Below are 15,167 nucleotides of genomic sequence, written 5' to 3' on the forward strand. Positions count from 1 at the left end.
CACTTGGCCATCCCGTTCTGTGAGCTTGTGTGCCCTACCACTTTGCGGCTGAGCCGTTGTTGCTCCTAGATGTTTCCACTTCACAATAACAGCACTTACAGTTGCCCAGGACAGCGATAGCAGGGCAGAAATTTGATGAACTGACTTGTTGGAAAGATGACATCCTATGACGGTGGCACGTTGAAATTCACTGAGTTCTTCAGTAAGGCCATTCTACTGCCAATGTTTGTGTATGGAGATTGCATGGCTGTGTGCTCAATTGTATACAGCTGTCAGCAACAGGTGTGGCTGAAATAGCTGAATTCGCTAATTTGAAGGGGTTTCCACATACTTGTGTATATGTATGTTACCCCTTGGCAGAGTTATCAGAAAGCACAGCATTGATTTTCACTGCTACGCAGACGTTACGCAAGTTTACATTTCTGTGTCACTAGAGGATTATTAGACTGTATTAGTGATTTAAATACTTGGATGGCACACAACTTCCTCCAGCTAAATCAAGAAAAGACGGAGGTACTTATTGTTGGAGCCAAAGCACAGAGGGAGAATCTGGCCGCACAGATAAAACACCAGGTAAAAAACCTAGGTGTTATTTTAGATTCTGAACTCAATTTCAACTCACACGTTAGGAATGTCACCAAAATAGTTTTTTACCACCTAAGGAACATTGCCAAGGTCCATACATTTCTCTCTCAGGCTGATACAGAGAGACTCATCCATGCTTGTATTACAAGCCGGCTTGACTACTGTAATGCTCTCCTGTCTGGTCTACCCAAGAAAGCCATTGGTCAACTGCAAAACATACAGAATGCTGCAGCACGGGTACTGACCAAGACCAGACGGAGAGCATACATTACACAGGTTAAGGTCTCTGCACTGACTGCCTGTGAGTTTTAGAATACATTAAGATTCTTCTATTGGTTTTTAAATCAATCCACGATTGTGCACCCCAATACGTCAGACATGCTTTTACCCAGTAGGTCCCTCAGGTCCTCTGGCACTGGCCCTTTAACTATCCCAAAGCTTTGCTTTTCCTTCGGTTGCTTTTTAGTCATTCCGTTTCTATTGTTATTATTTTGTTTTTTATCCTCTTATGTTTGTTGTGTAGTAAATATTTCCGTTTTTATTTTCATTGTTTTTCTTTGTTTTTTTTCTCGAGTGAAGCACATTGTGTTGCATTCCCTGTCTGAAATGTGCTGTATAAATAAAGCTTGATTTGATTTGATGATGACCTAACTCAGTGGAGATGGAAGGAATCTCCAGCGTTAGAAATCCCTGAGATGGGGTCTGGTAGTTCGTACGTCTGTAGGTTAACAATGAAGTAAGGTACGGGGGAAGTTTGTTCAAGAGGGTTTTATAAACAAAAAGAGTGCAATGCATCGATCTATGAGGCTTCAAAGAGGACCAACCTACTTTCTGATACAGAATTCAGTGATGTGTACTGAACCTGTCGCCTGTAATAAAGCTTAGTGCACTACGATAAACTGCATCCAAGGGCTTCAATACAGTGGCAGCTGCATTCATATACTGTATTATAGACGATATCACCATAATCTATTACCGGTATGAATGTTGACTGAATTATTTGTTTTCTGCTATTTAATAAAGCCTATAAAGGTGTAATGACCTGGCCTGAAACCATATTCATGAACACTTAGAACATTTTGTAGCTAGGAAAGACTTAACCGGAGTTTATCAAAGATTCAAAAATGTTTTGATAGGCAAGACAGTTTAGAGACAGGGCGATAATTATTTAGGTCGGAGGGGTCAACACCAACTTTGTGGAGAGGGAGCACATGGGCCGCCTTCCAAACCCTGTGAATTGCAGCGAGATAACCGTCAGGTAAAAAATATGTCAATGATTCCGCAATCAGGGGAGCAAAAGAAAGGATCAAGTAAATGTGAGGTTTTTTTTACAGCCATCTTAAGCAAGGCATCTAGCACATCACAGGTAGAACATTGTTGAAATGGGAACAAAGATTCACTAGAAGTTTATGGATCTTCCATCATGCCAAGTAGAGTCTGGGAGAGTGAAGAGCAGTCAACTCACTGACCAGGGTCAATAAAACCATCATTTCTTTAAAATAAAAAGCCTTCCAAGGTAAAATGCTGATTAAAAGCATCACTTTTCTCATGTTTCTCAGAAATGGTACCATTGAATTGAATAGACCAGTGGCAATCAGCCTTGAGTCAGAGCCACCTCTGTACCCGTGGTAACGGCCGATGCCATTCAGTAAGAGTGGTGCAGCGTGGGTATTGGAGAGGAGGAAGCAATCATGACTTTCAGACTATCCTATAATTTCTCCACTTTATACCCAGTTGTATTACTTCAGGGTGGAAAAAAAGGATAGGAATTAATTTAGCTTTTCATTCAACAGCTCTATCTGCTCCCTTATTCAATGTCTGGTTGGCTGGAAGGTACTGAGCACTGTGCTGTGTTCAATGTCTCAGCCAAGATACAGTATGTTAAGAGGTACTTAGTACTGATCCAAGACGAGTATTAAGGAAGAATCAGAAAGTGACCTGGAATGTTTTCTATTGAAGTAACTGGAGCTAACCCTTTCTCTCTCTCTACCTCTCTCTCTCTCTATATCTCTCTCTTTCTCTGTGTGTGTGTGTGTGTGTGTGTGTGTGTGCGTGCGTCTTGCAGCATCCTGTTTGCGGACATCGAGGGGTTTACCAGTCTGGCATCCCAGTGTACTGCCCAGGAGCTGGTGATGACACTCAATGAACTTTTCGCCCGCTTCGACAAGCTGGCCGCGGTGAGAACACAGGCAACCACGCACGCACGCACGCACGCACGCACGCACGCACGCACGCACAGACACACACACACACACACACACACACACACACACACACACACACCACACACACACACACACACACACACACACACACACACACACACACACACACAGGTGAACCCTGCAACCCTAGGATTGTACAGTACTCCTTCCTCCCACTTTGGAGTCCTTTCTTCTGCTAATTGAAATACCAGGCAGATATAGTTGATGTGTGAGTTTACTGATAACGAATTTGAATTCCCTGACACAATTCACTGTGTGGTTGTGTACCCCGCTGGTCTGCCAGCCAGGCCTCAACTCTCACCTCATTAGCCCACTGCAGGGGCCTGAGTCACAGCACACCTCCCAGACATAGACCCAGTCTCATCCAGACCCAGCATGGACCACTGTGACCTACCTGGTACTGGCACAGAGAGCAGAGCACACACAGGCCCATAGGCATGAACACATACATACTTGCATGCACAGGCACGTACACATAATACAATCTGCATACACACATAGCTGTGCACACACACGCACACACGCACATATGAACAGACACACACACACACGTATGTGCATGCGAAGACACTGAGAACTGCCCATCTCACTAGCCACGTCTTAGCTGACTCCAGTACACCTACACACATTCACTTTCATATGTCAGATTAATCACATAGACGTATTAATGATGCAGTCAGAAGGATTTTCTTAAATGCACTTAAATAGATTCAGATCCTGTCAGACGTTCCAAGGCAGTCGTGAACACACACACACACACACACACACACACACACACACACACACACACACACACACACACACACACACACACACACACTCTTTAATTTGTACAACACTAGGAGTGATTGTATGGATCCTGGTCTAAACAGAGCCATGTGCTGTGGAGACAGAAGACATTCAGGTGGCTATCATGAGACATGAGCCTGCTGCAGTCCTGTGCCCTGCCCAAGGGAGACACATACACCAACAAACACACACACACTCTCTCACACAAACCATTAGGCTAGATATTTACAGTACAGCACAAGGCCAGACTCACTCTGCCAAGCAACCATTAAGGTCATATCCAGGGCATGCTACTTAACTATGTGTTCTAGAAGACACATGTAGAATGATTACTCAAGCTTTCCATGTGATCACTCTGTGTTGCCACCCCACCAACCCAATATCTTTATAGCCTTGACTGCTGAGTTCTAAATAACAAACCATCAAGCACACACACACAATAGCCTATTTTCTGGATGGAGAGCAGCAGTCTTTTTACCTAACAAAGCTGTGTTGTTTACAGTAAGAATGAGGGAAATAATAAGCTATTAACAGTATTTTATACTGCAGTGAAATTGTATTAAAATAGGTAAAAGAAAAAGAGCAATTCTCTTTAACATACATGTCACGAGGACGTTTTGCAGTGCAGAATTCCCAGAAAGGGAAGATAAGTGATTCATTTAGTATTCTTCCAGACCTCTACGTTCCCACTGGTAACAATACATTTCCAGTGTCATTCATCACTATGTGAAAGTCCAAACTTGGTATTTAGATTTGGTATTTGTAAGCGACAGTACATTATATAGGGGTAATTATACACTGTATGTAAAACATACCCCATACACCACAGATCTAGTGCCGTCAGAAAGTATTCATACCCCTTGACTTATTCCACATTTTGTTGTGTTACAGCCTGAATTATTATAATTTTTTTTCTCTCACCCATCTACACACAAGATCCCATAATGACAAAGTGAGAACATGTTTAAAGGCATTTTTGCACATTTATTGAAAATGAAATACAGAAATATCTGATTTACATAAGGATCCACACCCCTGAGTCAATACTTTGCTGAATGCACATTTACAACTACAATGTAGTTGATCCATTCTCAGTTTTCTCCTATCACAGCCATTAAACTCTAACTGTTTTGAAGTCACCATTGGCCTCATGAAATCCCTGAGCGGTTTCCTTCCTCTCCGGCAACTGAGTTAGGAAGGACGCCTGTATCTTTGTAGTGACTGGGTGTATTGATAAACCATCTAAAGTGTCATTAATAACTTCACCATTGTCAAAGGGATATTCAATGTCTGCTTTTTTTTTACCCATCTACCAATAGGTGCCCTTCTTTGTGAGGCATTGGAAAACCTCCCTAGTTTGTGGTTGAATCTATGTTCGAAATTCACTGCTTGATGGCGATACCTTACAGATAATTGTATGTGTGGGGTACAGAGATGAAGTAGTCATTCAAGAATCATGTTAAACACTATTATTGCATACAGAGTCCATGCAACTTATTATGTGACCTGTTAAACACATTTTTACTCCTGAACTTATTTAGTCTTGCCATAACAAAGGAGTTGAATACTTATTGACTCAAGGCATTTCAGCTTTAATTTGTAATTCATTTGTACAATTTTGAAAAACATAATTCCACTTTGACATTATGGGGTATCGTGTGTAGGCCAGTGTTCCTAGGCCGGAATTGAAAATATGAATTTGTTCTTAACTGACTTGCCTAGTTAAATAAAGATAAATAAAAATACAAAAATCTCAGTTTAATCCATTTGAAATTCAGGCTGTAACAAAATGTGTAAAAAGTCAAAGGGTGTGAAAACTTTCTGAAGGCACTGTAGTTTTATCCCAAGTGTTGGCAAAATGTGAAGCCAGCATTCGGTTGCCTAGATATAGTGGTCAGGTTTTAATTTGGAAAGTAATTATTTTCCACAGAGTTTTTAGTCATGAAGCAGAGGCTTTTATCCAGAGAGACTTACAATACCAAGTGCATTTCAACAAGCAGGCAAAAAACAAACACTTTTTGTGATCATCGTATGTAAAACCCTCCTCAAAGGAAATGCTACTAACACACTAACACATTATGTGTGTGTGTGTGTCTGTGTGTGTGTGTTTGTGTGCATGCACGTATGTGTATGTGTCAACAGGAGAACCACTGCCTGCGTATTAAGATTCTTGGCGACTGCTACTACTGTGTGTCTGGGCTGCCAGAGGCCCGGGCCGACCACGCATCCTGCTGTGTGGAGATGGGTGTGGACATGATCGAGGCCATCTCGTGAGTATGGCACGGCCAAATACATATATAGCGCCTTCGGAAAGTACTCAGACCCCTTGACTTTTTCCACATTTTGTTACGTTACAGCCTTATTCTAAAATGGATTAAATAAATACAAATCCTCAGCAATCTACACACAATACCCCATAATGACATTTTTACAAATGTATTCAAATGAAAAACAGAAATACCTTATTTACCTAAGTATTCAGACCCTTTGCTATGAGACTCGATATTGAGCTCAGTTGCGTCCTGTTTCCATTGATCATCCTAGAGATGTTTCTACAACTTGATTGGAGTCCACCTGTGGTAAAGTCAATTGATTGGACATGATTTGGAAAGACACACACCTGTCTGTATAAGGTCCCACAGTTGACAGTGCACGTCAGAGCGAAAACCAAGCGATGAGGTCAAAGGAATTGTCCGTAGATCTCCGAGACAGGATTGTGTCGAGGCACAGATCAGGGTAAAGGTACCAAACATTTTTTGCAGCATTGAAGGTCCCCAAGAACACAGTGGCCTCCATCATTCTTAAATGGAAGAAGTTTGGAACCACCAAGACTCTTCCTAAAGCTGGCCACCGGTCAAACTGAGCAATCGGGGGAGAAGGGCCTTGGTCAGGGAGGTAACCAATAATCCGATAGTCACCCTGACAGAGCTCTAGAGTTCCTCTGTGGAGATGGGAGAACCTTCCAGAAGGACAACCATCTCTGCAGCAGTCCACCAATTAGGCCTTTGTGGTAGAGTGAGCAGACTGCAGCCACTCCTGAGTAAAAGGCACATGACAGCCTGCTTGGAGTTTGCCAAAAGGCCTGTAAAGACTCTCAGACCATGAGAAACAAGATTCTCTGGTCTGATGAAACCAAGATTGCCAACCGTCATGTCTGGAGGAAACCTTGCACCATCAATACGGTGAAGCATGGTAGTGGCAGAATCATGCTATAGGGATGTTTTTCAGCGGCAGGGACTGGGAGTCTAGTCAGGATCGAGGAAAAGATGAACGGAGCAAAGTACAGAGAGATCCTTGATGAAAACTTGCTTCAGAGTGCTCAGGGCCTCAGACTGGGGCGAAGGTTCACCTTCCAACTGGACAACTACTTAAGCACACAGCCAAGACAGTGCAGGAGTGGCTTCGGGCAAGTCTCTGAATGTTGATGAATGGCCCAGCCAGAGCCCGGACTTGAACCCAATCGAACATCTCTGGAGAGACCTGAAAATAGCATTGCAGCAACACAATCCTGTCTCAGAGTTCTACGGACAATTCCTTCGACCTCATGGTTTGGTTTTTGCTCTGACATGCACTGTCAACTGTGGGACCTTAAATAGACAGGTGTGTGCCTTTCCAAATCATGTCCAATTAATTGAATTTACCACAGGTGGACTGCAATCAAATTGTAGAAACATCTCAAGGATGATCAATGTAAAACAGGATGCATTTTTTTATTTAATCAATTTTAGAATAAGGATGTAATGTAACAAAATGTGGAAAAAGTCAGGGGGTCTGAATACTTATATATAACTACATCCTCTAAATGACAGAAATGTCAAATGTGAATGTTTTATATACAGATCTCATATTACTGTATTGAATGATCATATAATTCAATACAGTAGTATATGAGATCTGTATATAAAACGTTCACATTTAACATTTCTGTCATTTAGAGGATGCAGTTATCGATAGCGACTTACAGTAAGTGAATTCATCTTAAAATAGCTAAATGAGACAACCACATATCACAGTCAAATATGCAGGATACAAACATTCCATATATAGCGTTTTGCAAAAAACACGTATTCATACACATCTAAAATCTATGAATAAAACATCTGAGAACAGTCATATTTTACACACACGTGAAGGTACCCGTAAGCAATAATTTCAAATGTGAAAAATAGGTCAATATAGCATTTTGGATATAAACTCTTCAATTGTTCTTCAATCCTGTTCCCGGAGAGCCACAGGATGGACAAGCCTTGTTTCAGACAGGTGGTAGGAGGCAGGTGTGCATTAGTGCCGTAGTACTCCTACACTTCCAGGCCCAGAGAAACCAGAAAGGTTCAAATCAGGTTCACTCTATACGCATGAAGAGGCACTTAGCCTAATTTGTGTCTGCAGAAGTTGAGTCAATGAGTCCAGGACAGGTGCTTGGTGTGCTTGGTGTGCTTGAAACAGTCTAATGCTGATTGTGTTACTGTTCAGTTGTATTTTTTTGTGGCGTCTGATTGGTGTTTGCTGAGAGAGATAAGGGCTGGCTGATTTATTGATTGGCTGTTTCTGAATGATGAGACAGATGTCTGTCTCCGCTCACAGACCTGACTGTCTGCCCCTCAGCACTCCTGTCAGCAGTAGTGTGTTTGTATGTGTGTGCGTCAGTGTGTGTGTGTGTATGTACGCACGTGCGTGCAATTGACTGTGTTTTCGTCCCTTCGACCAGAGCGGCTGTGGTTATTGCATTTTTGCTTCATTTAGCTTTCTCCTTTTTCTAAGCAGTCCCCCAACTTCCATGACGCAATAACATGGAACAATGTTATAAAATCTAGAATATTGCCACTGATAAAGAGTTTAAAAGGCGAAGGTCAGAAAATGTTCTGGTTCAGTGTCCCTGCCCTCTACATTCACACGGAGTCAGCGAGGCACCGTATTAGGAGACTGCTGTGACATTATAATGAGGTGATTACAGCATTGTAACCAAATATACTGAGCTTGAGCAATTTTGACAAAAACAATTGATATACACTATACACAACCCTTGAATGTGAACACCTACTCATTCAAGGGTTTTTCTTTATTTTGTACCATTTTCTACATTGTAGAATAATACTGAAGACATCAAAACTATGAAATAACGCATATGGAATCATGTAGTAACCAAAAAGTGTTAAACAAATCAAAATATATTTTATATTTGAGTTTCTTCAAATAGCCACCCTTTGCCTTGATGATATCTTTGCACACTCTTGGCATTCTCTAAAGCAGCTTCATGGCATAGCCACATTGAATGCATTTCAATTAACAGGTGTGCCTTCTTAAAAGTTAATTGGTGGAATTTCTTTCCTTCTTAATGCATTTGAGCCAATCAGTTGTGTTGTGACAATGTAGTGGGGTATACAGAAGATAGCCCTATTTGGTAAAAGGACACGTCCATATTATGGCAAGAACAGCTCAAATAAGAGAAACGGCACTCCATCATTACTTTCAGTCAATACGGAACATTTCAAGAACTTTGAAAGTTTCTTCAAGTGCAATCGCAAAAACCATCAAGCGCTATGATGAAACTGGCTCTCATGAGGACCGCCACAGGAAAGGAAGACCCAGTGTTACCTCACTCCAGAGGATAAGTTCATTAGAGTTACCAGCCTCAGAAATTGCAGCCTAAATAAATGCTTCACAGAGTTCAAGTAACAGACACATCTCAACATCAACTGTTCAGAGGAGACTGTGTGAATCAGGTCTTCATGGTCAAATTGCTGCAAAGAAACCACTACTAAAGGACACCAATAAGAAGAAGATACTTGCTTGGGCCAAGAAACATGAACAATGGACATTAGACCGGTGGAAATTTGTCCTTTGCTCTGGAGTCCAAATTTGAGATTTTTGGTTCCAACTGCCGTGTCTTTGTGAGATGCGGTGTGGGTGAACAGATGATCTCCGCATGTGTATTTCCCACCGTAAAGCATGGAGGAGGAGGTGTTATGGTGTGGGGTGCTTTGCTTGTGACACTGGCTGTGATTTATTTAGAATTCAAGGCACACTTAACCAGCATAGCTACCACAGGATTCTGCACCGATGCCCCATCCCATCTGGTTTGTGCTTAGTGGGACTATCATTTGTTTTTCAACAGGACAATGACCCAACACACCTCCAGGCGGTGTAGGGGCTATTTTACCAAGAAGTAGAGTGACGGAGTGTTGCATCAGATGACTTGGCCTCCACAATCACCCAAACACAACCAAATTGAGATGGTTTGGGATGAGTCGGAAAAGGAAAAGCAGCCAACAAGTGCTCAGCATATGTGGGAATTCCTTTAAGACTGTTGGAAAAGCATTCCAGGTGAAGCTGGTTGAGAGAATGTCAAGTGTGTGTGCAAAGCTGTCATCAAGGCAAAGGGTGGCTATTGGAAGAATGTCAAATATAAAATATATTTTGATTTGTTTAACACTTTTTTGTTAACTACATGATTCCATATGTGCTATTTCATAGTTTCAATGTCTTCACTATTATTCTACAATTTATAAAATAGTAAAAATAAAGAAAAACCCTTGAATGAGTAGGTGTTCTAAAACTTTTGACCTGTAGTGTTTGTTGCCCTAAAGCGATTCACATACGGAAATATCGCCGATTTCACTGCCGAGTACACATCTTGTCCCTCTAGTTAAAGCAGCTAATGCCTAGGAAGGCGACAGCTGCCGGTGACCATAGGAACAAAATAAACAAACATTATCGACGTAAAAATGTATTCACATGCAACAGAAATTATTAATTAAAAAATCAATTCGAAAGAAGTTACTTTTATTGTTAAAAGTGACTCTGTAAACTGATAGTGTTAGCCAGCTAGCTAGCTAAAGTGGAAAAGTTAGCTGGACATACATGCTGATGTATTACAACGCAGGCTATGTTTTCTCATGTGATTGGTGAACAACAACGGCACAGAATCCTATTTTCTCAGCCTCGGTTGAGCTGCTTTCACATGCACGAGTACCGCCGACCACTCCATCTGGATAGAATACTTTGGAACAGATTTCCTCTTTTCTCCCTCCAAATCAGTGCTCAGTGGTCTCTAACTGTTTCTATCTGTGTCTGTGTGTGTGTGTTCTAGGCTCGTGAGAGAGGTCACAGGGGTCAATGTGAACATGCGTGTGGGCATCCATAGCGGCAGGGTCCACTGTGGGGTACTGGGACTCAGGAAGTGGCAGTTTGACGTGTGGTCCAACGATGTCACGTTAGCTAATCACATGGAGGCTGGGGGCGCGGCAGGGTACGTTTGGCCAATCATGACAAACCAGTACAGAGTCACTCACCCAATGACACTACATCTCTCCTATGCTCTGTATCAAAATACACTATAATACTACCTAGAATAGCACTTAGAATGAACTTTTGTATTGGGCATACATTCTAAGTGGTATGCTACTATGTATATGGGTATGTAAGGGATAATCAACGAGGGGCTATGCGTTCTATGGAAAATAATGAACGGCGTGGAAGGTGTGTTCCACGACATGCTAGCAGTCCCAGAGAGTGCGTAGAGCCCCGAGTTGATTATCCCTTTTTTAACCATGGCTATAATTTAACACATTTGTCAGTAGAAATGTGTTCAACATTCACTGAAGTAGTTAGCAAGTTTACTAGATAGCTACAGTAGTTGCCGTGGTAACCAAACAAACAGACTTGCTAGTTTAGCTAACCAAATTCTGAAAATCTAATTCAACAATACCGATACTGTTTTCAATTCAGCTTTTGCTTACAAAAGCAGCTTAAACAAAACATGTAAAAATGAACTATAGCCATTGAATTCTACCGTGCAAATATACTGTGCCTTATAGGGAAGTAATGCATGCTCTAGAATGCCCTTCATGTCAATTAGAAATGAGTATTCAACGCCATGGTAGAAAATCACTATATCACTGGCAAACAAATATTTACACTACATTATTTTTAATTTTGCACAATCCTTTTTGATGGTACAGTTGAAGTCGGAGTTTACATACACCTTAGCCAAATACATTTAAACTCAGTTTTTCACAATTCCTGACATTTAATCCGAGTAACAATTCCCTGTTTTAGGTCAGTTACGATCACCACTTTATTTTAAAAATGTGAAATGTCAGAACAATAGTAGAGAGAATGATTTATTTCAGCTTTTATTTCTTTCATCACATTCCCAGTGGGTCAGAAGTTTACATACACTCAATTAGTATTTGGTAGCATTGCCTTTAAATTAATTAACTTGGGTCAAACATTTCGGTTAGCCTTCCACAAGCTTCCCACAATAAATTGGGTGAATTTTGGCCCATTCCTCCTGACAGAGCTGGTGTAACTGAGTCAGGTTTGTAGGCCTCCTTCCTCGCCCACGCTTTTTCAGTTCTGCCCACAAATTTTCTATAGGATTGAGGTTGGTTTTGGAGCAGTGGCTTCTTCCTTGCTGAGCGGCCTTTTAGGTTAAGTCGATATAGGTCTCATTTTACTGTGGATATAGATACTTTTGTACCTGTTTCCTCCAGCATCTTCACAAGGTCCTTTGCTGATGTTCTGGGATTGATTTGCACTTTTCGCACCAAAGTAAGTTAATCTCTAGAAGACAGAACGTATCTCCTTCCTTCCTACTTGCGCACTATTGTTTGTATAGATGAACATGGTACCTTCAAGTGTTTGGAAATTGCTCCCATGGATGAACCAGACTTGTGGAGCCCTACAAAAGAAGTTCTGAGGTCTTGGCTGATTTCTTTTGATTTTCCCATGATGTCAAGCAAAAGAGGCACTGAGTTTGAAGGTTGGCCTTGAAATACATCCACAGGTACACCTCCAATTGACTCAAATGATGTCAATTAGCCTATCAGAAGCTTGACATCATTTTCTGGAATTTTTTAAGCTGTTCAAAGGCACAGTCAACTTAGCATATGTAAACTTCTGACCCACTGGAATTGTGATACAGTGAATTATAAGTGAAGTAATCTGTCTGTAAACAATTGTTGGAAAAATGACTTGTGTCATGCACAAAGTAGATGTCCTAACTGACTTGCCAAAACTATAGTTTGTTTACATGACATTTGTGGAGTGGTTGAAAAACGAGTTTTAATGACTCCAAGCTAAGTGTATGTACAGTTCCGACTTCAACTGTATAATCCTGAAATGAATGAATGAATAATAATGACCATTGTGTCCAGTAAGTCATTGCTGTGTTTTTGTGCCAGGCGTATCCACATCACCAAGGCCACTCTGAACTACCTGAATGGAGACTATGACGTGGAGCCAGGATCAGGAGGAGAGAGGAACGTCTATCTGAAGAGGCACAACATCGAAACCTACCTCATCGTGGGCTGCAGCCAGAAAAGGGTACAGTACAGCCTTGTCATCCCTTTACTGTTAGATTAGGTTATTATGACTATGACCCAGAGTTTTACCTGATCACGTGATCTGACCCTTTAAAAGGACACCTCACAGTTTTTAACCACATCTTTCATCGCTATTTTCCCATGTAGACACTGGTATGGTGCTGGAGATAATGAATAAAATAATACTAGTAATATTAGTCCCGTGCAAATACGGCTTTACACAGACATGTGTAAGATTTCCAGTGTAAATTACACAGACATGAGTAAGATTTCCAATGTAAATTACACAGACATGAGTAAGATTTCCAATGTAGATACTTGACTAGGAAAAACTCTGGGTTGACTGTAATAGGAAAACAAACTCAGCCCTGCTCAGTCAAAATTCTGATACATTTTCATAAACACTTTTTTATTTACTGGCTGATTATCATGCTTTCAGGCTGTCGTATTTTTTTTAGAAGCAGCTGGTCGGCTTACTTTTGGAAATCATGCGTCTCTAAAGAGTGATGTCACCCATTCTCTCACCATGAGATAATGTTTGTTTACGTACAGTACAATGTCCTTTTAATCAGCTGAGGAGATATTATATCAGTAGTGTGTGTGTGTGTCATATCATATCAGTCCTGTGGCTATATCAGAAGCCTTGACTCTAATCCTGCTAACATATCATATGAGTCCTGTGGTGATATCAGAAGCCTTGACTAAAATCCTGCTAACATATCATATCATATCAGTCCTGTGGCGATATCAGAAGCCTTGACTCTAATTCTGCTAACATATCATATCATATCAGTCCTGTGGCGATATCAGAAGCCTTGACTCTAATCCTGCTAACATATCATATCATATCAGTCCTGTGGCGATATCAGAAGCCTTGACTCTAATCCAGCTAACATATCATATCAGTCCTGTGGTGATATCAGAAGCCTTGACTCTAATCCTGCTAACATATCATATCATATCAGTCCTGTGGCGATATCAGAAGCCTTGACTCTAATCCAGCTAACATATCATATCAGTCCTGTGGTGATATCAGAAGCCTTGACTCTAATCCAGCTAACATATCATATCAGTCCTGTGGCGATATCAGAAGCCTTGACTCTAATCCTGCTAACATATCATATCAGTCCTGTGGCGATATCAGAAGCCTTGACTCTAATCCTGCTAACATATCATATCATATCAGTCCTGTGGCAATATCAGAAGTCTTGACTCTAATCCAGCTAACATATCATATCATATCAGTCCTGTGGCGATATCAGAAGCCTTGACTCTAATCCAGCTAACATATCATATCTTATCAGTCCTGTGGCGATATCAGAAGCCTTGACTCTAATCCTGCTAACATATCATATCATATCAGTCCTGTGGTGATATCAGAAGCCTTGACTCTAATCCTGCTAACATATCATATCAGTCCTGTGGTGATATCAGAAGCCTTGACTCTAATCCAGCTAACATATCATATCTTATCAGTCCTGTGGCGATATCAGAAGCCTTGACTCTAATCCTGCTAACATATCATATCATATCAGTCCTGTGGTGATATCAGAAGCCTTGACTCTAATCCAGCTAACATATCATATCTTATCAGTCCTGTGGCGATATCAGAAGCCTTGACTCTAATCCTGCTAACATATCATATCATATCAGTCCTGTGGTGATATCAGAAGCCTTGACTCTAATCCTGCTAACATATCATATCAGTCCTGTGGTGATATCAGAAGCCTTGACTCTAATCCAGCTAACATATCATATCAGTCCTGTGGCGATATCAGAAGCCTTGACTCTAATCCTGCTAACATATCATATCATATCAGTCCTGTGGCGATATCAGAAGTCTTGACTCTAATCCAGCTAACATATCATATCATATCAGTCCTGTGGCGATATCAGAAGCCTTGACTCTAATCCAGCTAACATATCATATCTTATCAGTCCTGTGGCGATATCAGAAGCCTTGACTCTAATCCTGCTAACATATCATATCATATCAGTCCTGTGGTGATATCAGAAGCCTTGACTCTAATCCTGCTAACATATCATATCAGTCCTGTGGTGATATCAGAAGCCTTGACTCTAATCCAGCTAACATATCATATCTTATCAGTCCTGTGGCGATATCAGAAGCCTTGACTCTAATCCTGCTAACATATCATATCATATCAGTCCTGTGGTGATATCAGAAGCCTTGACTCTAATTCAGCTAACATATCATATCTTATCAGTCCTGTGGCGATAT

General features: G+C 41.1%; 1 protein-coding gene across 2 annotated transcripts in view; it reads left to right on the forward strand.

The window, feature by feature from the left end:
* LOC106586396 (adenylate cyclase type 5) overlaps positions 1-15,167 on the forward strand; it is a 140,881-nt gene that overhangs the window by 100,957 nt on the left and 24,757 nt on the right. For both annotated transcript variants that reach the window (XM_014173622.3, XM_014173623.3), the window contains exons 4-7: positions 2,651-2,762; positions 5,742-5,869; positions 10,690-10,848; positions 12,785-12,926. In XM_014173622.3, the coding sequence (XP_014029097.2) occupies positions 2,651-2,762; positions 5,742-5,869; positions 10,690-10,848; positions 12,785-12,926 (541 nt within the window). The remainder of the gene's footprint in view (positions 1-2,650; positions 2,763-5,741; positions 5,870-10,689; positions 10,849-12,784; positions 12,927-15,167) is intronic.

The sequence above is a fragment of the Salmo salar genome, chromosome 25, assembly GCF_965601325.2.
Source record: "Salmo salar chromosome 25, fSalSal1, whole genome shotgun sequence".
NCBI classification, from domain to species: domain Eukaryota; kingdom Metazoa; phylum Chordata; class Actinopteri; order Salmoniformes; family Salmonidae; genus Salmo; species Salmo salar.